The following is a 23409-nucleotide window of genomic DNA, read 5'->3' as shown; positions in this document are numbered from 1 at the left end:
ATATTTTCTTAAAAAATAATTAAAATGAAAGTTCAGTTCTTAGCATTTTTTTTTAACTGTCGTGTTTTAAACCTGGTACCCCCAAAAGCCTTGCATTTCGCAAAAAATAAAATGATCAATAGATTAGCATATTGTGGGGTTGCTTGAAAACAGATGCGTTACAATAAGTGAAAGTAATGTCGAGGTGGAATAATATGGGACACCTAACTGAAGTGACTATGAGATAACTACTTAGAAGCTATGTAAACAATTGAACTAAATATTTCAAAATCTGTTACAAAAACTAAGAATTGCATGGATGGCAGGCCTTGTATCCAACAGTGTAGAAAGCTCGATAGATCACACCTTCTTATTTGCGATTTAAAAACCTTGTTGTTGCATCAAGTGCATTCATAATCCAGAGAGAGATGTTAACAGCCCAGGAGTTGTTGAAACGACTTTTTAGTTAAACGGGTGAAATATCGTGCATTGTGTTGCACGGCGTTTGACTGTAATGCGGAAATTGAAAAAAAAAAACCAAATAAACAAAAGTACGTAAAAAATACACAAAAGCAACTCTGAATTTGTGTCGCTTTGAAAATGGAAGAAACAAAAGCTTAGATGAAATGGTTTTTTGTAGTATGTGAGAACGGTCTTTTGAGGGAAAAATGTATCTTAAAATAAGGTGAAGGAAAAAAAACTCGAGCCCCCGGAGAGATTTGAACTCTCGACCCCTGGTTTACAAGACCAGTGCTCTAACCACTGAGCTACGAAGGCCGGTCAAGAAAAATGGGCCTGTTTATTGTTAGTTGTAGTTTTTTTATTTTTGCAAGACAACGCCACTGAGTTGTTGCATATTTCCCAAACATTGCTAGGTCACTATTGTAAGATATGGACCTATCAAGATTACGTTGGTGGACAACCATTCACTTAACACATAAAGTGAGGGAGCGAAAATTGACCCTCAAAAAAACACATCAGCAACAACAAGAAGGAACCTCCATAGTCTATTTTTTCCCCCAAAAAGGAGTGAAAGAAAGCAAGCAACGAAACAGTAACACAGGAAAGTGCTGCTCGCTTGCAGCCAACCTCGTTCCGAGGATCTCTTCTCTTCCAGTCCCCTGGGAGGAGGAGCAGACCCTGGGAACAAGGTTGGCGTCAAGCTGGCACTTGAATGAATGTGAACTCATTGCACTTACTCAAAACGTAGAATGTTTTTGTACAGCGTAATGGAACAGTACAACAGGAAAGTACTGCTCAATCGTTATCACAGTTTAAATGGTAACGCTGAATGATTTCATTCCCAGATTCAAAACGTAGAATTACTTTGTACAGCACAACAGTGAAAGTTCCTCTCAATACCTTGACAATTTGAATTCACATGTACCTTTTCACACTTCAATTCAAAGTACATTTAGACCACTTGTGTTCTTCTCCTTTAACAATAATGGCATGAAGTCGTCGAAACTCCGTGTAATGTTTTTATCGTTAATTTTCTTTTTAACATTTGAATACTGTTCACACTTAAGGATTTCTTTTACAGACACAAGGTGGGAAAATAGTAATAATGACAACTTTATCAAAAAGAAAAAAAACTATTAAGACCGATCAGCAGATCATCGATTGACTAGTTTTAATGGCGATTAGTGACAAAACTGGCATGTATACAGATTATATATATTTATAAGCATATAAGAAAACAACAAGTAAGAAAAACTGTCAAATAGATATGTAAAAATTGAAACAACATGATCACAAAGTCAAACAAAGAAAAACAAGGGAATACTAAAAGCGGGCTAACGCTGTCAGTTTCATCTCCGAAGAAATTAAGGACGGTGCCTACTAATATCGAAGTATTTTTGTGCGGTTTATGACTATGCAGGAAAAGCAGATCTTAGCAAGGCCTATTGGAATCCAAAAAGAAAATTGGGCGTAACGGCGCATTTTTCAGAGATAATTAAGCAACAATATCTCTAAAAAGCGCCAAAATATAAAGCAATGTATGGGATTTTTTCCTAAATTGAAGCTTACTTTTCTCTGAAAAATGCATGGTTACCCCCAATTTTCTTTTGAGATACCAAAGGCATTTGGTAAGTTCTGCTTTCTCCGTATAGTTTTAAACCGCGCAAAAATATCCCTGTATTAGTAGGCATCACCCATAGGAAACCCGAGTATCTCGCCATGCGCAGAACGTATGCGCAGTAACAATAGTAGGCACCGTCCTTAATTCCATTACAACAAGAAGCCAGAACTATTTTTGTTGCTAACCAACTCACATTATTTTCCTTTTTTGTAATGTGTACTTGGTGAAGTTTCTAGAAGTCACTGTAGTGGCCTATATTTTAAAATATGTATAAAGAAAGGGAAAATTATAGAAAAATCACTTTTTTAGAAACCTCTTTCAATGGCACTTTTGATGGATCATCGTATACCGGAAAGACATTACGCATCAACCAGTTCGGCGTGGGAAGTTGGATGGGTGGGGTAGGTGGGGAGGTGTAAAAACTAGAAGAGGAGGGAAGAGGGCGCATTCCTTTTGTTTCTGTTCTTCTATTTCTGCCACGCATGATAACGATAATTGCTCCAAAAATCTTTCTTTTTGATAAACAAAAGCACACTTATGGAAGTGATTAGTTTTTATTGTTACATACTATTGTCATTTTTCAGTCGACTTTGGTTCAAAATCTTCAAGAGCGCACGAGAATAGTAGATTGTTAAATACGGTCATAGGCCCAGCGGGGATGAGGTAGGGGAGAACTGTCGGTCTTAGGGTATCTGGGTATTGCTACACCCAGGCGGTATAGTCTGCGAGTCGTTTTAGTGTAAGAATGGGTCATAGATTTTACCATTTTGGCCATTGGGTGTGATTTGGCCTGCTGGTCTGAAATCTGGTGTGTTTTTCAAGAGAACCAATGGAGCGTGTAAATGTGTTTAACTCCAGGAAATAAGGTGCGATTTACTCACTGCTTCAGATACTAAGGCTTCAGATCTAAAAACGGATGTCAAATTTTAAAGAAAAAATCTATGAACGGTGTGAAAAATTGCGCAATTTCATTTGAAATAAGTCAGGATTCGAAAGACTTGCACCTTTCAAAAGCTCTTTTTTCAGCGGACCCCGTTAACCTGCAGATACATTGTTTTTTTTTTCTAAGGGTTTTTAGCATTGTTCTGTTGTTCGTTCTTTTGTCCTCTCGACTAACCATGTAAGACATTGTAAACGGTGCAGGGTCGCCCCTCAGGTTTAGGAGAGCCCAACTGCCCACCTCCACAAGAAATTGCAGTACTCCACTGCCCTTGTCTAATTTCTTGACCACTCTCAGTGAATTCGGCGGAAGATCGCCTGCAGTTCAGTTTGTTGGCCTGTCCATCGTCATTGACGTATCAGCCACATTGTTTTGTGAACGCTTTCTGCAGCGGACGTCGTTGAAAACTGCTGCGAAGGCGTTTCTGTATTTTGGAATTCTCCACGCATAGATGAATGGGTTTAAAATAGAGTTTACAAAAAGGACCTTAAGTGATGTATGCAAAAATAAGAGAAAGTTTTCCTTTTTTGCCCAAGACGGCCGAGCAACCAAAATATTCAGAGCGATATATTGTGGTAAGAAAGTTGCGTAAAATAAGACAAGAACCAGCAGAAAGGCTGAAATCATTCTTCTCTCTCTGTTCCTTTGAGCAAATGTCATTTGTTCAAGATTTTCTCCATTACCATCAGACATATCTCTTACTTGATTGTTATGGGAGTGAAGCGTGCGATATGTTTTCCAGTAAACTACAGGCAACACGATTAAGGGAAGGGACACATGAAGATGGCCGTACAATAGAAGAAATACATATGAAGGGACAGCCATTGCTAAACTGGAAAACAACACAGCGTAAATCCAAATAACCACGATAACTTTTTTGATTTTCCTTCTTGTCACACGGGTTTTGTATTGAAGTGGAGACGAAACCGCGATCAAACGATCGAAAGCCGTTGACGATGCCACGATATTTGGCGCAACAGCACTTAAGTTTATCGCATTACCCAACCCCAAAAGATTCTCGCTTGACTGACCGAGGAATAAACTGATATGGTAGGATAAACGTCCATATCCAGGAATTATTCCAAATAAAAGGTCGGACACGCTCAAGTTTGCCACTAATAAAGTGTCCGGCTTTCGCCATAACTTACTTCGGTAGATTGTAATCAGCAAAATCACGTTTGAGAAGACTGTAGGTGTAGGCAACAAAACTTCCATGATAATCTGCGATACCAGAAGACTTTGAGGGTGACTCTTCGAGGTTGTGGAATTAAGGCTCGACATTCTGCTTCGGTTGCGAAATGTTTAGTCTAGCGGTGGGAAAAAACTTCTGCGAATGACATATTGTATACAGGCTTCATTATATACTATTTCACAGCAATTTATATGTAGATGATAGACCAATTAAAGTTACAGTAACTAGAACAATATTGCTCCAAGCGTTTCAATGAGATTTTTTAGAAATGGATTTGACATTAACGGAAGCACAGTTATCAGGAGTGACTAAGGAAAATTAATACATTTAATAATATTCGGGTTCTTATTTCTTAATAATAAGCAAGACTCTAGATTCTGCGTCCACCTTTTCATTCAAGAGAACGCTCAGAACAGTTGCTTTACAATTTGTTGTTGATTTTGTTTTTTTGGAGACTTGTGGGCACTCAATAAACAAAAGTTAGTGCACGGAGCTTTCTGGCTTTGATATTTTCTCAAAAAATAAGCTGATTGGAATAAAAAATTCAGTTGTTGTTTTTTATGTTCTTGTTTTGAACCTAGACACGTTAGCTTTGAAGTTGAAAGTCAAAAATTGATTGCATGTTGCAAAAAAGATAGTAGCATCAGAACCATTAGAATTTCCATTACTTTTTCGTTCTAAGAGAGCACAAGGAATAGTTGCTGTACACGTTGGTTTTGTTTACAAACGTGGGCATTTAATTTTTGGTCGGAGCTTTCCCTTGCAGATGTTTTTTGAAAAACAAAATTCAAAGAAAATTCAGTCGCTATTGTTGCTTTTGAATTTTCGTGTTTTAAACTAAGGCACCTTAACTGTGAGGTTGTAAGTCAAAAGTTCATTGCATGTTGCAAAAAAAAAAAAATAATAATAATAATAAATAAATAAATAAATAAATAAATAAAAAAGTAAAAATAAAAATAAAAATAAAAACCTTTAACCTTTCCATTAACTTTTCGTTCAATAACAACACTCCGAACAGCCGGTTGCTGCACACGTTGGTTTTGTGTAGAAACGTAAGTACTTAAATTTTGATCGGAGCTTTCTGTTGCTGATGTATCTTGAAAAACAAAATTCGAAGTGAAAAATCCGTTGTTGTTTTTCTATTTTCGTGTTTCAAACCTAGGGACGTAAGCTTTGAAGATGAAAGTCAAAAATTCATTGTATGTTGCAAAAAAGATAATAGCATTAGAGCCATTAGCCTTTCCATTAACTCTTCGTTCCAAGAGAACACTCAGAACAGTTGCTTACGTTGGTTTTGTGTAGAAACGTGGGCACTTAACTTTTGGTCGGAGCTTTCCGTTGAAGATGTTTTCTGAAAAACAAATTTCAAAGAAAATTCACTCGGTGATGTTGTTTTTGAATTTTTTGTGTTTTAAACTAAGGTACCTTAACTGTGAAGTTGTAAGTCAAAAATTCATTGCATGTTGCATAAAAAAAAAAACTACAAATAAAAATTAAAACCTTTAGCCTTTCCATAACTTTTCGTTCAAAAAGGAACACTCAGAACAGCTGGTTGCTGCACACGTTGGTTTTGTGTCGAAACGTGAGCACTTAAATTTTAGTCGGAGCTTTCTGTTGCTGATGTTTTCTGAAAAACAAAATTCAAATGAAAAATCAGTTGTTTTTTTTATTTTCGTGTTTCAAAGCCAGGCACGTAAGCTTTGAAGATGAAAGTCAAAAATTCATTGCATGGTGCAAAAAAGATAATAGCATTAGAGCCATAAGCCTTTCCATTAACTCTTCGTTCCAAGAGAACACTCAGAATAGTTGCTGTACACGTTGGTGAGTTGAAAGTCATCAATTCATTGCATTTTGCATTCATTAGCATACTGTAGGACCGAGGAAAGTGCTTTTGAGCAAATGTTATATTGTTCCGGGTACTCTTTGTTCGTTTTTCGCCAGATTAATTAACAAGGCGCTAAAATTCTATAACCACTTCAAAGTCTTTTCATGTAAAGATAACACTTTCATACAAGTAGATGTGCAAGTTGGTTTGATGTGGACGTTTAACTACTAAAATAAAAAGTTATTCTTTGAGCCTTCCGCTTTTGATATTTTCTAAAAAAAAAAATAAAATAAAATCAGTTCTCAGCATTTTTTTTAAGTTTTGTGTTTTAAACCTGGTACCCCCAAAAGCCTTGCATTTCGCAAAAAATAAATAGCATTAATGACAACTTGATTAAAAAAAAAAGCTAATAAGACCGACCAGGCATCTGTATACATATTATATATATTTATAAGCCTATAAGAAAACAACCATTACGAAAAACTTTTAAATGTATGTGTAAAAATTAAAACAACATGATCACAAAGTCATAAAAAGGAAAACACAGGAATACTAAAAGCGAGCTAACGCTGTCAGTCTCATTTCCGAAGAAGTGATCCCATCTAACCAACTCACATTATTTTCTTTTTTGTAATGTGTACCTTGTGAAGTTTCTAGAAGTCACTGTAGCGGCGTATTTTTCAAAATAAGTATAAAGTAAGGGAAAATTATACATAAATCACTTTTTAAGAAAGCCCTCTCAAGGGCACCTTTAATGGACCATCGTATACCGGAAAGACTTTTCGTATCAACCAGTTCGGCGCCTGACGTTGGATGGCTGGGGTAGGTGGGGAGGTGTAAAAACCAGAAGAGAGGGGAGAGGGCACATTGCTTTTGTTTCTCTTCTTCTATTTCTGCCACGCATGATAACGATACGTGGCTCCAAAAATCTTTCTTTCTGATAAACAAAAGCACTCTGATGGAAGTGATTAGTTTTTATTGTTACGTACTGGTGTCATTTTTCTGTCGACTTTGGTTCAAAATCTTTAAGAGCGCACGAGAATAGTAGATTGTTAAATACGGTCATAGGCCCAGCGGGGATGAGGTAGGGGAGAACTGTCTTATAAAAAACTTAGGGTATCTGGGTATTGCTACACCCAGGCGGTATAGTGTGCGAGTCGTTTTAGTGTAAGAATGGGTCATAGATTTTACCATTTTGGCCACTGGGTGTGATTTGGCCTGTTGGTCTGAAATCTGTTGTGTTTTTCAAGAGATCTATTGGAGCGTGTAAATGTGTTGATCTCCAGAAAATAAGGTGCGATTTACTTACTGCTTTAGATACTAAAGCTTCAGATCTAAAAACGGATGTGAAATTTTAAAGAAAAAATTCATGAACGGTGTGAAAAATTGCGCAATTTCATTTGAAATAGGTCAGAATTCGAAATACTTGCACCTTTGAAAAGCTCTGTTTTCACCGGACCCCGATAACCTTCATTGTTTTTAGGGTTTGCAGCGTTGTTCTGTTGTTCGTTCTTTTGTCCTCTTGACCAACCATGTAAGGCATTGCAGACGGTATAGGGTCGCCCCTTAGGATTAGGAGAACCCAACAGCCAACCTCCGCAAAAAATTTCCAGAAGTTCTCCACTACCTTTGTCTAATTTCTTGACCACTTTCAGTGAATTTGGCGGAAGATCGCTTGCAGTTCAGTTTGTTGGCCTGTTCTTCGTCATGGACGTATCAGCCACGTTGTTTCTTGAACGCTTTCTGCAGCGGACGTCGTTGAAAACTGCTGCGAAGGCGTTTCTGTATTTTGGAATTCTCCACGCATAGATGAATGGGTTTAAAATAGAGTTAACATAAAGGACCTTAAGGGATGTATGGAAAAAGAAGAGAAACTTTTCCTTCTTTGCCAATGACGGCCGAGCAACCAACATATTTAGAGCGATATATTGCGGAAAGAAAGTTGCGTAAAATAAGACAAGAACCAGCAGAAAGGCTGAAATCATTCTTCTCTCTCTGTTCCTTTGAGCAAATGTCATTTGTTCAAGATTTTCTCCATTACCATCAGACAAATCTCTTACTTGATTGTTATGGGAGTGAATTGTGCGATATGTTTTCCAGTAAACTACAGGCAACACGATTAAGGGAAGGGACACATGCAGATGGCAGTACAATAGAACAAGTATATTTAGAGGGACACCTATTCCTAAGCTAGCGAACAGCACAATGTAAATCCAAATAACAGCGATAACTTTTTTGATCTTCCTTGTTGTCACACGGGTTTTGTATTGAAGTGGAGAGGAAACCGCGATCAAACGATCGAAAGCCATTGCAGCAATGGTACACGATGCCACGATATTTGTCGCAACAGCACTTAAGTTTACCGTAAGATCCAACCCCAAAAGATTCTCGCTTGACTGACCGAGGAATAAACTGATATGGTAGGATAAACGTCCATATCCAGGAATTATTCCAAATAAAAGGTCGGACACGCTCAAGTTTGCCACCAATAAAGTGTCCGGCTTTCGCCATAACTTACTTCGGTAGATTGTAATCAACAAAATCACGTTTGAGAAGACTGTAGGTGTAGGCAACAAAACTCCCATGATAATCTGCGATACCAGAAGACTTTGAGGGCTACTGTTCGAGGTTGTGGAATTAAGGCTCGACATTGTGCTTCGGTTGCGAAATGTTTAGTCTAGCGGTGGGAAAAAACTTCTGCGAATGAAATATTGTAGACAAGCTTCATTATATACTATTTCACAGCAATTGATATGATGCAGATAGATTAATTGAAGTTATAGTTACTAGAACAATATTGCTCAAAACGTTTCAATGAGATTTTATTGATTCAGAAATGGATTTGACATTGACGGAAGCGCACTTATCAGGAGTGACTAAGGAAAGTGCTGCTTTTAAGCAATTGTTTTATTTAATTGTATTCGGGTTTGTTTTTTTAAATAATTAGCAAGGCTCTCGATTCTGCGTCCACTTTAAAGCCTTTTCATTCAAGAGAACGCTCAGAACAGTGGCTGTACAAGTTGTTTTTGATGTTAGAACTTAGAGCCATTAGCCTTTCCATTTGCTTTTTGTTCCAAGAGAACACTCAGAACAGTTGCCGTGCACGTTGGTGAAGTTGAAAGTCAACAATTCATTTCATTTTGCATTCATTAGCATACTGTAGGACCGAGGAAAGTGCTTTTGAGCAAATGTTATATTGTTCTGTGTACTCTTAGTTCGTTTTTCGCCAGATTAATTGACAAGACGCTAAACTGATTCTATAATCACTTCAAAGTCTTTTCATGTAAAGACAGCACTTTCGTTCAAGTAGCTGTACAAGTTGGTTTTGTGTGGAAGTTTAATTACTTAAATAAAAGTCATACTTTGAGCTTTCCGGCTTTGATATTTTCTAAAAATATGATTTCATTCCGAGATTCAAAACGTAGAATTACGTTGTACAGCACAACAGTAAAAGTTCCTCTCAATACATTGACAATTTGAATTTACATGTACCTTTTCACACTTTAATTCAGCGTACATTTATACCAATTATGTTCTTCACCTTTAACAATGATGGCATGAAGTCGTCGAAACTCCGTGTAATGTTTTTATCGTTCATTTTCCTTTTAACATTTGAATACTGTTCACACTTGAGGATTTCTTTTACAGACACAAGGTGGCAAAATAGTACAAGAACAAAAGCACTTTAAATAGCTTTTATAATTTCAATTTGATTTATTTCACGGACACAAAAGGTAGAATTTATAATGGTAATTGAACTGAGTGGAGTGCAATTTGGTCAGAAATCATACGCGTGATTTCAAAATCGAACAAGCGCGCAGCGCGAGTTTGATTTGAAATCACAAGTATGATTTCAGACCAAAATTCCACGACACAAAGTTCAATTACCACTTTATTATACCTATTTTGAAATCACAGAGTTTTACTGTCAATTTTAATATTCTATTTTTGTTACTTCATTTCTATTTTGATGGGCTAGAGAAAGGATGCGATTTAGAGCAAAAAATGGTGCAATTTGGGAATAAATCGCACTGTTGAGAGCCAATCAGATTGCAAGGATCACCAGTGATTTCAAAATATGTGTAATAACGGGATAAACTGTTCAGTAGTGTTTACTTGAATACTCAATATACGAGTTAAAAACTGAGTTGAAACCACCTCAGCATACATTTTAGTCCACTGATGTGCGTTCGTGTTACTGCATTACGAAGTTTCCGCAATAATCATTACAAATCACTGATATTACAATTCTATGTTTAATGGCTTAATAAGTCTACTGAAAGAAAGGAGCGTATTAGGGTGAGTTGGCAGATATTGCGGCCTGGATGCAAGCACTAACAGGCGGACGTTAATGAGTTGCAAGTGGTTGCGGTTTGTCACACTTTTAAGGATTTTAATTTCTATGTTTTAGCCCCACAAATAATCAACAAAAGATCGGAGAATTTTATGTATTTTTAACTATTGACTTCATTCGTTTTTATCAAAATTTTTATTTTGTAAGAATTATTTTTATCTAATAATTGTAGTTTTGTTAGTACACGACCCCACAAGCTTGTTAGCTTCGATATTTTTATCGTGTATAAATAAAGGTTGTATGTCTGTATATATGTATGTTTAACATATTCGACCTGGAACTAGGTCAAACAAGAACTCTCTTATCACGACGTGAAGACAATCAAACTTAGAGCAAACTTGGCCTTATTTGCATTATATTTGACAGACTTGGTGTGGTAAGCAGCTATTATTAGTAAATGAAATATTCATTTCACGTTCGTGTTTCATCAGACTGTAGCTGTTATAGTCCACTGATCACTCGGATTCCGTTCAGCATAAGCAACATCACACTGACACCATGACAAGCTCTAACTTCACGACCTCGAACAGTATACCTCAAGGCTATCTCTTATCGCAGATAATTGTGGGCTTTTTCTTGGCTACATCAACAGTCTTCTCAAACGGGATTTTGCTGATTACAATTTACCGACGAAAGTTATGGCAGCCCTCGGTCTCGTTATTGGTGCTAAACTTGAGCGTTTGCGACCTTCTAACAGGCATCGTGCCTGGATATGGAAGTTTTTACTACGACATCAATTTATTCAGCGGCCAGACAAGGGAAAAACTTTTGGGGTTTAGACTTGGCTTAACATTTGCTGCTGTGGCCACAAATATCGTGGCGTCGTGTACTATAGCTGGGATGGCTTTTGATCGCCTGTTCGCTGTTTCGTCTCCAATTCAATACAGAATGCGAATGACCACAACGAAGATCAAAGTTTTTATCGTGGTTGTTTGGATTTACGCTGTGCTGTTTTCCAGTTTAGCAATGGGTGTGCCTCCAAACGTATTTCTTCTATTGTACTGCCATCTTCATGTGTCTCTTCCCTTAATCGTGTTGTTTGTAGTTTACTGGAAAACATATCGCGCGCTTCGCTCCCATAACACACAAGTACGAAGTATGTCTGAAGGTAATGTGAGAGATCTTGAACAAGTGGCCACTGCTCTAAGGAACAGAGAAAGAAAATTGATTTCAGCCTTTCTGCTGATTCTTGTCTTATTTTACGTAACTTTCGCTCCGCAATATATCGCACAGAATATGTTAATTGCTCTGCCATCTTTGGCAAAGAACGAAAGCTTTCGGTTTTTTCTTTATACATCGAATAAGTTTCTGTTAGTGAACTCCACTTTAAACCCATTTATTTATGCGTGGAGAATTGCAAGATACCGAAAAGCTTTCAAGACGATATTCGGAGGGTGTCGCTTCAGAAGAAGCTCAGTATACAATGTGGCTGATGCTTTTGAGATGATGCAAGTTTCACCTCTAGATTCTGACTCTGTGCCAACTGCGGTTACAACATAGAAGATAAGTCATATTTCTCTCGAACAATAAGGAAACAAATGAGTGCACGCGACGTCGGTTGCTCCTCACCGTAACATTTGTGTCTGTCTCCTCGGTTGACTAAGCTTGCAATGCAAGCTTATATGTCATGTGAACATAAACGCTTAATTACCGTGGCCTTCGTGCTTTAAGGACGTCATATTGGCGTTTTGAAAACGGAAGAGAGTTGTAGCGAGTAAAACCAAAACTGAAAAGGATTAGGGATTGGGCCTCAGGCTAAATAACAACAACAGCAACAAGTATTATGTTTATTTAACGAATAAAAGTAAAATAAATGAAGACTTGGGAATTTAACTAGAATTTGTTTTGCGGAAACATTTCTTGAGATGAAGTGTTTTTTTTTTATACTGTATATAATTATTTCATAGATCACTTGAGTTTTGTCTTTGTTTTCTCGCATCGTCGCCGCTCACGAAAATTTAATCTGCAATATTTTTGCTGAATGTAAGTGGCCCTTGTGAGCGACTCATATATTGTCGCGAAAAAAATTTATCCTCTAAAGTTTTTTTCGTTAGTTGCGGACAGGATTAGGAAAAAGGCGTGGGAAAATGTGGTCTGTTTTTCTCTTTGAAGAATACAATCGCTGCATCAGTTATACAACTTTTGAAAATCAAATTGAAAGCGAAGGATGCTTCACCTTTTAACGAAATGCACAGGGAATACGCTTTTTTAATAGTGAACAACCTACGTTAATTTTTTCCTTCCAGTAACATAGACTCTTAAAGTTTATGGAACTCACTCAGTGGCCTATATTTTTAATCTTCAACGAAGAGAAAGGATAACGGCTAAATTACAGAATACAGGGCCACTTATTTACATGATAATAGCATCTATTGTGTCGTTCTATTTTGTTATGTGTCGTTCTTATGTGTGTGGACCAAAGTGACCCTGTATTCTGTAGTTGCTCCAGGATAACTGTATACGTATAAGCAATTATTTTTAGAAAACACTTCTTCTTTTATTAGCAACGCCTTTGAATGTTCATATACCGGAAGCGAGATTTTATAAAAGGAACAGCGCTGCAATATTAGTTTACCGATGAATAAATTAATATCGTAGTATAAGCTATACCCCGGTACCATCCCTGTTAGAAAGTCGCACACGCTCAAGTTTATCACCAATAACTTGACACCGGCTTCGAAAATAACTTCCTCCGGTGACCTGTAATCAACAATTTGAGAAGACTGCTTGTGTTGCCAACATAAAGCCAACATTAGCATAGAGACAAGAACGCGTCAAAGTCATGCATTTAAATATAGAATACCTAGAATTAGCAAGGACGTTTTTAAGTTTTCTTCTTTTCTTAGATCCATATGCGAATGGAATTCTTTACCCTCAGAGATTGTAAATTCTTTGTCATTGCAAAGTTGTAAAACCATGTTAACAAATTATTTTAAATAAGTTATGAAAAGCTAGTACTGTAAATAGAATTTAATGTTATTTTTCTCATGTTTATATACGTTTTTCTTTTTTTTTTCTTTTATTGAGTTACTTGTTATGTAATCTATTTTTAAGAAAAGTTGGTGTGATGTTTTACGACTTTACCGACTAATTGAATGTAGATGTAGATGTAGATAAAGCTCACTATACTCCGTGTGACAAAATAGCCTGCGGAAAAACTCGTGTATCGTCCAGTGTGTCTGACGAATTAGAACTGATTCGGCTGAGAGTTGGATTGAAACAAAGTTCATTGTTGTCATCAGCAAATAATGTGTGTGTAAACGGAAGTGTGAAAACTTTCCTCAAAGTTTGTAATTAAATTTTATTGAAGTGTATTTTGTGTCAACTAAAGCATAGCTGCCAGGAAACGCTGCCGCCCTCTAAAAACTTTAATAATTTATTCAGGTGTTCCCTTGGTTATCTTTTTTCGTGTTCTCCCAAAATTGGTTTAAAAGATTCGTAAATGGGAAGGATCGTGGGGTTTTTAACCTCTTTGTTGAAAATCAGGTGAAATAAGACTTTCACTTAGCTACAAAATAATTCTAGAAGAACGAGAAGAAAGAAATCAGCTCGATTCTTAAAAGGAACAACTCGTGATCTTTTCGCGGGCATTTTGGAAACAAAAATGCGAGAACTTGAAAAACATTAACCTAACATGAGAATGATGATTATTCAAGAAAGTGACGCAGGCATACTCGGAAAAAAGAAATCCGAGTGCTCCTATCAGGAGTCGAACCTAAGACCTTCCGATTACTAGTTCAGATGCTCTACCACTGAGCTACAGGAGACTCGTGGGAGCTAAGGCCATTAAACTAGGTTCATGGGACAAACATCCTGCATACTGCTAGGAATTGAATGTCGAACGTGTGGTATATGAAAGAAATGTGATGGTATACTTTCTTGAATAATCATCATTCTCATTCATTCACCAGGCTGGAAATATACCATCACATTTCTTTCATATTAACCTAACATTTTTCAAGTTTCAATCCATCCCGACTTACTCTGTCTGTCTCTGGCCAGAGGTACTAATCGACTGTTTTATTGCAGTGGGGTGATAACTTGTAACAAAACTAGACATTTTTTTTGTTTTTTGTTTTTGTTTTGGGGTTTTGAAATCACATCAAATTCCGCGTGCTACTTCCCGTTTAGTCTTGCCCCCATCCTCAAAGTCTGTTCATTCAAAAGGAAGATGGCGGACAGTTCTTCCTCGTGTTGTTAACCATTCAAAGAAAAGTTGATTAGATTGACCAGAGTCTTCCGCTAAGCCTGTTTGTTTTACAACATCAGATAAAGACAAAATTTTGAAATCTTAATTCACTATTTTTTTTTCGTTCATTAATCTTGGACACCTTTAATAATGTGAGTTCTACTGTCTATTTCGAAGGAAAAATGATCAAAGCATCAGTGTACCATTGGGCTCTAAAAAACAAAAAAGAAAACATCCGTGGCAATTAATGGAATCAACGTCAGTAATAAAATTGATCAATTTAATGTCAATGACACTTCAATTCTTTGGTTGCCATTATATTGACTTTTTCTTTAAAGACGTGCTACAATTTAAATATGACTGCTGTTGTATTGACGGAAGATGGCATAAAGATATGGCTATTTACTGAGCAGAAGGACACCGTAATGAATTTAACAATTATTCTACGAGCGTGCGTTGGATATGAGTTGACAGATAGCTAATTCGACTATAGTCATCTGATATCCAACGATAATAATATGGGTAATGTATTAATATGGAGGAGAAATTGCTGCCATTTTAATGACATCTTTTTCTCACATTCATGCGTGGGTTGGGTTAGGGTTTACGCAAATATCCGGATATTTTTTGAGATATTGAGAAGTTTCCGAGATATTTATAAAAATTTTAGAAAATTTTAAGATATTTAGAAAATTTTAGGATATTTAGAAAGATTTATAGCTTTTTTTTTTGGCTGTTTTTCAGTTTTTCCTCGCTATTTTTTTTTTTTTTTTGACAGAATACTCAGTTCTATCATTCTATGCTAGAAATAGTCCAGTTTAACGGTTTTCCACTTGAATAATGTATTCCATATCACTAGCAGCCATTTGTCAAAATGGCGAATGCTGGGCTTTATTTCCATAATACTAGTGTAGACAATGTCTGACATACTTTTCAGCTCCCGCTGGGGAAATTTTGGCATAAGGGATTCAAAATTGGCTTATTTTTAAAACAAAAAGTACGAGATATTTCGAGATATTTAGAAATTTTTTTGGGATATTTAGACATTTGTTTTTGAGAATTTCCGGAAAGATATTTAGGTGATTTTACGTGATATTTGTGTAAAGGCCTAGTTGGGTGAGATCAAAATATGGACTGATAGCGGCTGCCAATGGCGCCTTCTCATGCTGACGTCCGATCTCACCCACAGAAGAACCTTAAACCGCAACGAGACTGATATATGCGGTATAGTTCACAGGGATGTCACGTTTTAACAAAAACTGACACCAATTCCTCGTGACAATGCCTTTTCTCATTGGACGAGAAAGTATGACGTATTGTGTTGTATCGTTAATATTCTGCACGATGAATTTGACATTGGCTTCTCGAAAAACATTGTATTTGCACCGCTTTCAGTTAAACGAAAAAATTGAATAGGGGTCTTTTGACGAAATATATTAGAGGGAAAAAAAGAAGAGGAAGAAGAAGAAAAAAAAAAGGAAATAAAATATCATCCCCCGGAGAGATTTGAACTCTCGACCCCTGGTTTACAAGACCAGTGCTCTAACCCCTGAGCTACGGAGGCTTGTTCCAAAGAGTTTTGCTCTTTATCGCTAATTATAGTGTGCGGTTTATCTTAGCCATCATCAGATGCATCGTCCGACTTATTACCAACTCAGTCACGATAGTGATACGTAGGCCAGTGAAGATTACGTTGGCGAAAAACGACACACTGTAGAAACTGAAGAGATAAAGTGAGCGAGAATTGACCAAAACACAAAACATAGACTTTTTACAAGAAAAAGACAGTTACATGTTTCCGAAGGATTACCAGGTCACCATAGTGATTTATGCTATTAGAGAGATTAAGCACCACGTTTACGGCAAACGGCAAACGGCAGAAATGAGCACGTGACCTTGTTTATCTTTCATTTGCCGCTCGCTGTTTTCAGTTTCTCAGAAAAATTGAGTGTTTTTGCGTTAGAATTAAAGGCCAGAATTATCTTGTACTATTTTCATCTACGTACTCATATTTTCAAGAAAACATAAACGCGAATCTCACGTTTGCCGTTTGCCGTAAACGTGGTGCTTAATCTCTCTATTATGCAGTACATAATAACAAGCATCAATGGAGAATAGCGCATAATAGATTAATGGCCACACTTTAGGTTCAAGCCGAATCAGACGTTAGCGAACTCAGATCAGTTTATCGTGTAATTGTCGATTGTTTGTAGTTGGCTTGTTGACTGCCTCCTTGTTTTGACTTGTTTCTTTCCTTTCTGTTAAGCGCGCTAGCAGAAATAACGTTTTTCTTCTTTCTTGCATATTCAGGAAGCAGTTCAACACCCCGTGGTCCGAATGCTGGTCTCAAGGAAATGGAACAAGTTTGCTCATAAGTGGTTTTGGTAAGAAAAGCAGAAGCCGTCAATTCTTCGCTCTTCCTTCCTACCTGCCTACCTTCCTAGTAACCTATCTCTTGCTCTTTGTGCATGCCCCTACCTTCATGTCTCTCCCTTCTTCTGTTTTCCCTCCCTTTCTCTCTTTCTTTCTCAGTTTCCAACTTTCTTTCTTACTTCACTCCGTCCTTAGTTCCTTTTTTTTTTGATATCCAGTTCGATGCCTCCTCCTTTCCCCTCCCCTTTATTTCCTTCCGATCTTCCTTCCCTCCCTCCCTCTGTCCATTCCTTCCTTTCTTGCTCCCATTTCACTCCCTCCCTCCCTCCCTCCCTCCCTCCCTCTTTCTCTTCCGTCTTCATTCCTCTCCCTCCCATCCTTCTTTCCTTCCTTCCTTCCTTCCTTCCTTCCTTCCTTCCTTCCTTCCTTCCTTCCTTCCTTCCTTCCTTCCTTCCTTCCTTCCTTCCTTCCTTTCTTCCTTCCTTCCTTCCTTCCTTCTCTTCTATCAATCTTGCCACTCTGTTATCACCTAACGTTAATGGTTTGATTAGTGAATTATTACTCCATATGATATATATATAATATATTATTTTATTACATATGGATTTTATATTATAATACAGTATTTTATTACATTTATGATATTCTATTTTTGTAGTTTTTTAATTACTATTTTTGGATTTTTTCTTTGTAAATTTAGGGGTACAACTTCAATATGTAACCCTTTTGAATTTTTTTTTCTTCTTCAATAAAGTTGTTATAAAATAAAAAAAATATATATAAATAAATTTATCTTTTACAACTTTCCTTGCCTGTTTCAGCATTCAATCGTCATTCTACGTGTTATTCCTAACAGTGCTGTCCTACGCGCTCATTCATGGCTCAACACAAGACGATCCAACACAGTACGGCGGTAACGCCAATGGTCTGCGGCTGTTCTGTGAAATGGGGACCATTATTTTTCTCATGTTTTACTTCTTCGAGGAAGTGAACCAAGCGGAACGGTGAGTAAACAAAGACTGTGATTGGCTTCTTCTGTCAGAGTCTGAATGCTGATTGGATAGATAAGCAAATAACATGATTATAGTTAACTTCAGTTATAATCAGATGAAGGTTAAGTTATCTTATTTTTCTTGACAATCACCTTTCAATCTTATCAGTTGTTTGCATTTGGTCAAGAAACGTTGCATTTTGCAGTTTAGCTTGGGCATAAAATTGGCTGGTTTGCCCTTTCCAGTTATAATTTACTAAATAACTATGCAATTGTAATTGAACTGTGATATAAAGTTTGCTTATCAAGTCCATTATTCTGACAGCGTCTTAAAAGGTTCAAAATCTCTAAATCTCCTGTACAGAGTTTTGAACCTGATATCATACAAACTCACAGAATATATTTTCTCCCTTGTTACGTGGTACCCTGTGTAATGAGGGTGCCCTGTTATTTAGTGCGGACCAGGGGATCCTTATGTAATGTGAGGATGCTTTATGTATATGTGCAATCTCTGTGAACCAAAGCAAACTATGTTTAAGTAAACACCCAGTGAAGGTGTTTTTTGAAACCTCTGTGACGACTTTATGGTTGAGTGAAAGGTCTTTTTTTGTTCTTTATTCCAGGGAATGGAAAACTTATTTCAAGGATCCGTACAACTATTTTGATTGGCTTGGTCTGATTTTAACATTCCTTGTGATTCCTCTCCGATTTGCCGAATCCAATTCTCAGTGGAGTGTAGCTGGACTTGGATACTTGTTCAACTTTCTCAGGCTCTTCAAATTCTCCTGCGTCACAAGGTACTGTTTGCAGTGTTACGTTGAACGATCTCTTCATTAAACGAAGACTGATCTCAACTGTAGGTTAATTAGTTAGCGCTGACCAAAAATAATTTACTTATTAAAAGTGTTTGATTTTGTAAATGTTATGTATTAACGTTTGTATATGTTATTTATTTACGTAATTTATCACTGACTGCTGTCCCCCTTTCTCTCCGCCGGCCTCGACTAGCACCTGCTATTTGCGGGCGGAAATGTTTATTGTTTATTAAGGATTATGAAATAAATGTGAATGTGAAATGTGAATGTGATAGAAGAAATAATCAATTCAACTCTCGACCCCTGATTTGCAAAACTAATGCTCTAATCCCTGAGCTACTTTAGGTTGGTTGGTACCATTGGAGTGTCGAAGACATGCAACCTTTAACCTAATTAATGGTGCATGCGCACGCGCAGATGACGAATTTGTTTTTGTAGCTGATGTAAAAAAAACACCTAAACTAACACGAATCGTAACCAAGTAAATGAAAGGTCCTGGGATACAGCATAAAAATAACAGAATGTTGATTTACATGTACAAAGAAAGCTCCAACGCTATAAAATGTGGCCCTTCGTTTTACAGGTGGTAGATGAAATCCATCTTCAATTACAAGTCAAAACTCGTTCGAATTTTCCTTTGCAGGACCACAGGCCTGTACACCAAGACTCTTGCCAAGATAATCTACCGAGACATGACCCGCTTCAGTGTGGTGTTTGTGATTGTGTTTCTTGGATTCTGTGGTTCGATGTACATGGCGCTGAAGGCCACAGGTTCCCAGGAGCTGTTCAGGTAATTTTCTATATACCTCTAGCGGAATTTTTGTTTAAACTTTCGACTTAAAAGAGGTCAAAGGGCGTATTATTTAGTTGAAAGCTTATTTGAGGTTATAATGCTGTGTTCTTAGTTTTGTTTGTTTGTTTGTTTGTTTTTTTTAAAGCAATTACGCCTGGCTGATGTTGGCTGCTGTTCGAGCTCTTGTCGAACAACAACCCGCCGAAGAAGACTATTCTAAGTTCAGGTAATTTCTTGGCGTTATAACATTTTCTTGTTTGTTTGAAACTGCTGCAGCATTGTTTTAGCACACCTCGTCTTGATAATGAAACTGGATTGCACTAGACTGGAAAACAGTGCGTATTTTTTGCTCTGAGGAAACAGCAAGAAGTGAGACTGGGGCCTGGGGCCCGTTTCTCGAAAGTCCCTGTAACTTACCGGGCCCGATAAGTATATTTTTGAATGTTTTTTCGCCGATTACACAGTGATTACAGGCATGGTACCTGGCCAATGTTTTCATAGAATTATAAGATTTTAATATTATTTAGTATTCAAAGCTAACAAACATTGACTTCTTTTAAGAAACATTTATCACCAAAGACACTTTTCGGGCCCGGTTTATTTACCGGGACTTTTGAGAAACGTGCCCCTGGCCCGCCTAGATTAGCAGCTCCCCCCTTCCCCGCGGGCGTCTTCAAATTTTTGATGGGATATGCGTCTCGGTTCTCCGCAAACCCTGACCATATTTCAGACCAAAGTATGTAGTTTCCCGGTACCCTTTTTCACACTTGGCCTCCAAAATTCGTACTTATTTTCAGACCTGGTTTCTAGAATCCATACCCCCCATTTCTGTAAAAATCCATACCCGTTTTCAGCCTCCCAGATCAAAATTGTTCAAATCTCTACCCTATTCCAGACTAAAATGGCTCAAAAACCATAGCTTATATAGATGATTACCCCCTCCCCCTCCTCCCCTCGGGATTAGCAGTTTCTACCTCATGCTGTGGGCCAGTCCATTGAAGTAAAAACTTCAAAGGTCCAAATACAGTTGAAGTTGATGCACGTGTGACGCTCGCGCGCGAGTATCCACGTTCTCGGACCTTCGCGTCTCGCTTGTTCGCGCTTTCCCTGATTCCTCTCTTCCCTCTTTTTTTAAAGAGAAGAAGCGATGATTTGGATTGTAAGACGGTGCATGTGGATACTACAGCCCTAAACTTCTTCGATTTCATTGAGGTTGAACAAACGGTCTTGCAGAGGCTTCGTATAACTTGTTCTCAAAACGGTGAAATGTCTTTTGTTTCTCTTCAGGTGGCTTGCGATCCTCATCCTCCTCGCCTACATGGCGATGGTGATTGTAATTCTCCTAAACATTCTCATCGCACAGATGAGTTACACTTACAGCGAGGCAAAGAAAACTGCCAAACTGCAATACGCTATTGACACCATGGTGATTGTTACCCGCTTGGAATACAGCAGATTTGCCAAATGGGTATGAATTATACAACTTTCAAAATAAAGTAAATAGATAAATCACTTTATTTAAGGGCCAATGTGTTTAGCGCAGAGCGCTAATTGGGGACACTCTCCAGATCGAATTGGAATTTAGAAATGTTGGTTTTTGAGGAGAGGGGAAAACCGGAGTACCCGGAGAAAAACCTCTCGGAACAAGGACGAGTACCAACAACAAACACAACCCACATATGACGCCAAGTCCGGGAACTCGGGCTACATTGGTGGGAGGCGAGTGCTCTCACCACTGTGCCATCCCTGCTCCACCTAAGATGGATTGTAAAGCAAATTTTCACCACAGGAAAGAACTCATCAATAGACTCAAAATTAACTTAGAACCTTCTTAGCTTGTAGAGCATCATAAACAGTATGATAGGATTGTTTCCCTCAGTAGCTTTTATTATAACAGTCACACTAGGATTTCATTGGTAGCCGAACAAAAACAATAGTCAGAACCGCAATTACTCTTGAATAAAGAGGGCAACGAGTCTCCCACCGGATGGTAACCTGCGTAGCAAGCCAAAGATTAGATCAGATTAGATGAGATTAGATTAGATGAGATGAGATTAGATTAGATTAGATTAGATTAGATTAGATTAGATTAGATTAGATAAGATTAGATTAGATTAGATTAGATTAGATTAGATTAGATTAGATTAGATTAGATTAGATTAGATTAGATTAGATTATCGCTGGTGTTAATTTTTTAATGTGATTTTCGTTTCAATACTATCTTATTGTAAAGCGCCATGAGCCATGGATATGGCGCTGTATAAATCCTTTTATTATTATTATTTACTCTTATTATTATTATTATTATTATTATTATTATTATTATTATCATTATCATTATCATTATCATTATCATTATCATTATCATTATCATTATCATTATCATTATCATTATTTCCGTTGGAATTTTGTGCGTTTTTCGCTTTTTGACCGCGCGGATATTGGGACGCGAGTGAAAAAAAACTCTGTCCCAATTTCCGCGCGGTCACACAGCGAAAAAAGGCAGAAAACCCCACGGAGACACTTGCCACGCAGGCTGACTAGATGGTGATTTGCCTAATACGAGGCATGGTTCTTCTGTTTCAGAACTTGAGGATGAAGAATTACATACATGGTGACTGGATCAGTGAAAAGGACTTAGCAAAAGGTACATTGATCTACAACTCAAAAATACAAGGCGGATACATTAAAGCCTTCGGCATAACACAACACCATTTTTGTGCCAGCTGTTCTTAATTACTAAGGTTCATCTAGCATAAAAAAAACTAAGTCCGTCACAGGATATGCAGCATTAAGTGACTGAGTCCATCTCAGGATCCCCAGCATCTTTTTTAAAGTTTTTATATTAAAATTACTCAGGACAAATTTGAAAAAAGGACAAGCTCTTATTTCACGACGTAACAGCGTTCAACCACTGATCAATAAAAAAGTAAAATAAGTTAACGAAAGAAATCTGTACTTAACCCTTTAACCCCTTATATCAAAGAACAAATTGTCCTATCTTGTTCCCTTGCTTTTCTTATAAAAGTTCTGGGGAGAAGTTATTGAAACATCAAGAAAATTCATCGTGGGTGGTCATATCCTTAATTCTCATGACCTCAGGGGTTGAATAAGCATTGATATTACAAGGAGAAATTTGATGCTGATCACTGTTAAAGAGTAAGACCTAGTTGGTTTGAATTCCTAGAGCGCTCGAAGACTTGCGGTTAACTGTGTGAATTACGTGTCAAATTTTGATTCGCTGTCTGCTATGATGAAAGTCGAATGGGGAAAGTATGGCGTCACAGTTAAGCTTTTGCTCTGGGGATGTTGAGCCATTTTTCAACCCTGTCGGTTTTAAACATGCTGCTGTTAGCCATTGACGTATTTGGGTGGATATGTATATTGGAGTAAGTTAGTTTCCCAATGGAACAACACCGTTATAGTTCAGGCTCGAAACTCTATCTTCAAGTCAAAACTCCGATGCGCATGCGCGAACGACCGACTGCCTTACTTACATAGGTATGCAAATTAGCACCGTTCTCGTCATGCATTGTTATGTCTGTTTTCTCTCAGAAATGTTGGAATATACAGATGACCGTCACCCTTGGGAAACTATGGAGGACAAACTCACCGACATTAGGTAAATAAATGCGACAACTGGAACACTCTCAGAACAGAGAGGAGATTTTCTTCATAATTCCAAACCGTTTCATTTCAATAACGTCGATTGGCTAAACAATGAAAGTTAATATTCTGGGCCCAGTTGTTCAAAGCCCGATTAAGCTAATCCTGGGTTAACGTGAAGTTTGATTCGAGTTTAATTACTACTGAATAAAGTTTTGCCAAAAGATTTTTGTCCCTCAGTTTTGATGTCGTCTTCTGTTTACCATTCT

General features: G+C 37.5%; 4 protein-coding genes and 2 non-coding genes across 6 annotated transcripts in view; 2 read left to right on the top strand and 4 right to left on the bottom strand.

The window, feature by feature from the left end:
* LOC146475289 (uncharacterized) overlaps nt 1-23409 on the top strand; it is a 32501-nt gene that overhangs the window by 7996 nt on the left and 1096 nt on the right. Inside the window, exons 6-13 of the mRNA XM_085115658.1 lie at nt 16873-16946; nt 17757-17939; nt 18550-18723; nt 19385-19531; nt 19680-19760; nt 20822-21002; nt 22121-22181; nt 23090-23156. Of these exons, the coding sequence (XP_084971784.1) occupies nt 16873-16946; nt 17757-17939; nt 18550-18723; nt 19385-19531; nt 19680-19760; nt 20822-21002; nt 22121-22181; nt 23090-23156 (968 nt within the window). The remainder of the gene's footprint in view (nt 1-16872; nt 16947-17756; nt 17940-18549; nt 18724-19384; nt 19532-19679; nt 19761-20821; nt 21003-22120; nt 22182-23089; nt 23157-23409) is intronic.
* Trnat-ugu (transfer RNA threonine (anticodon UGU)) lies at nt 684-756 on the bottom strand. The gene has a single exon. It is a non-coding gene; the product is annotated as a tRNA-Thr (tRNA).
* Nucleotides 3125-4283, bottom strand: LOC146475293 (melanopsin-like). Its single transcript, XM_085115541.1, has one exon. The coding sequence runs from the start codon at nt 4281-4283 to the stop codon at nt 3327-3329; it is 957 nt and encodes a 318-aa protein (XP_084971667.1). The 3' UTR covers nt 3125-3326.
* Nucleotides 6902-9314, bottom strand: LOC146475292 (adrenocorticotropic hormone receptor-like). Its single transcript, XM_085115540.1, has one exon. It carries the CDS (start codon nt 8668-8670, stop codon nt 7702-7704), a length of 969 nt encoding a protein of 322 aa, XP_084971666.1. The 5' UTR covers nt 8671-9314; the 3' UTR covers nt 6902-7701.
* On the top strand, nt 10646-12191 carry LOC146475291 (cannabinoid receptor 1-like). Its single transcript, XM_085115539.1, has one exon. It carries the CDS (start codon nt 10872-10874, stop codon nt 11871-11873), a length of 1002 nt encoding a protein of 333 aa, XP_084971665.1. The 5' UTR covers nt 10646-10871; the 3' UTR covers nt 11874-12191.
* Nucleotides 16054-16126, bottom strand: Trnat-ugu (transfer RNA threonine (anticodon UGU)). The gene has a single exon. It is a non-coding gene; the product is annotated as a tRNA-Thr (tRNA).

Source organism: Pavona decussata, unplaced genomic scaffold (assembly GCF_977016875.1).
Source record: "Pavona decussata unplaced genomic scaffold, jaPavDecu1.1 SCAFFOLD_84, whole genome shotgun sequence".
NCBI lineage: Eukaryota > Metazoa > Cnidaria > Anthozoa > Scleractinia > Agariciidae > Pavona > Pavona decussata.
Note: the sequence above shows the minus strand (reverse complement) of the source record. Positions and strands in the feature narration are given on the sequence as shown.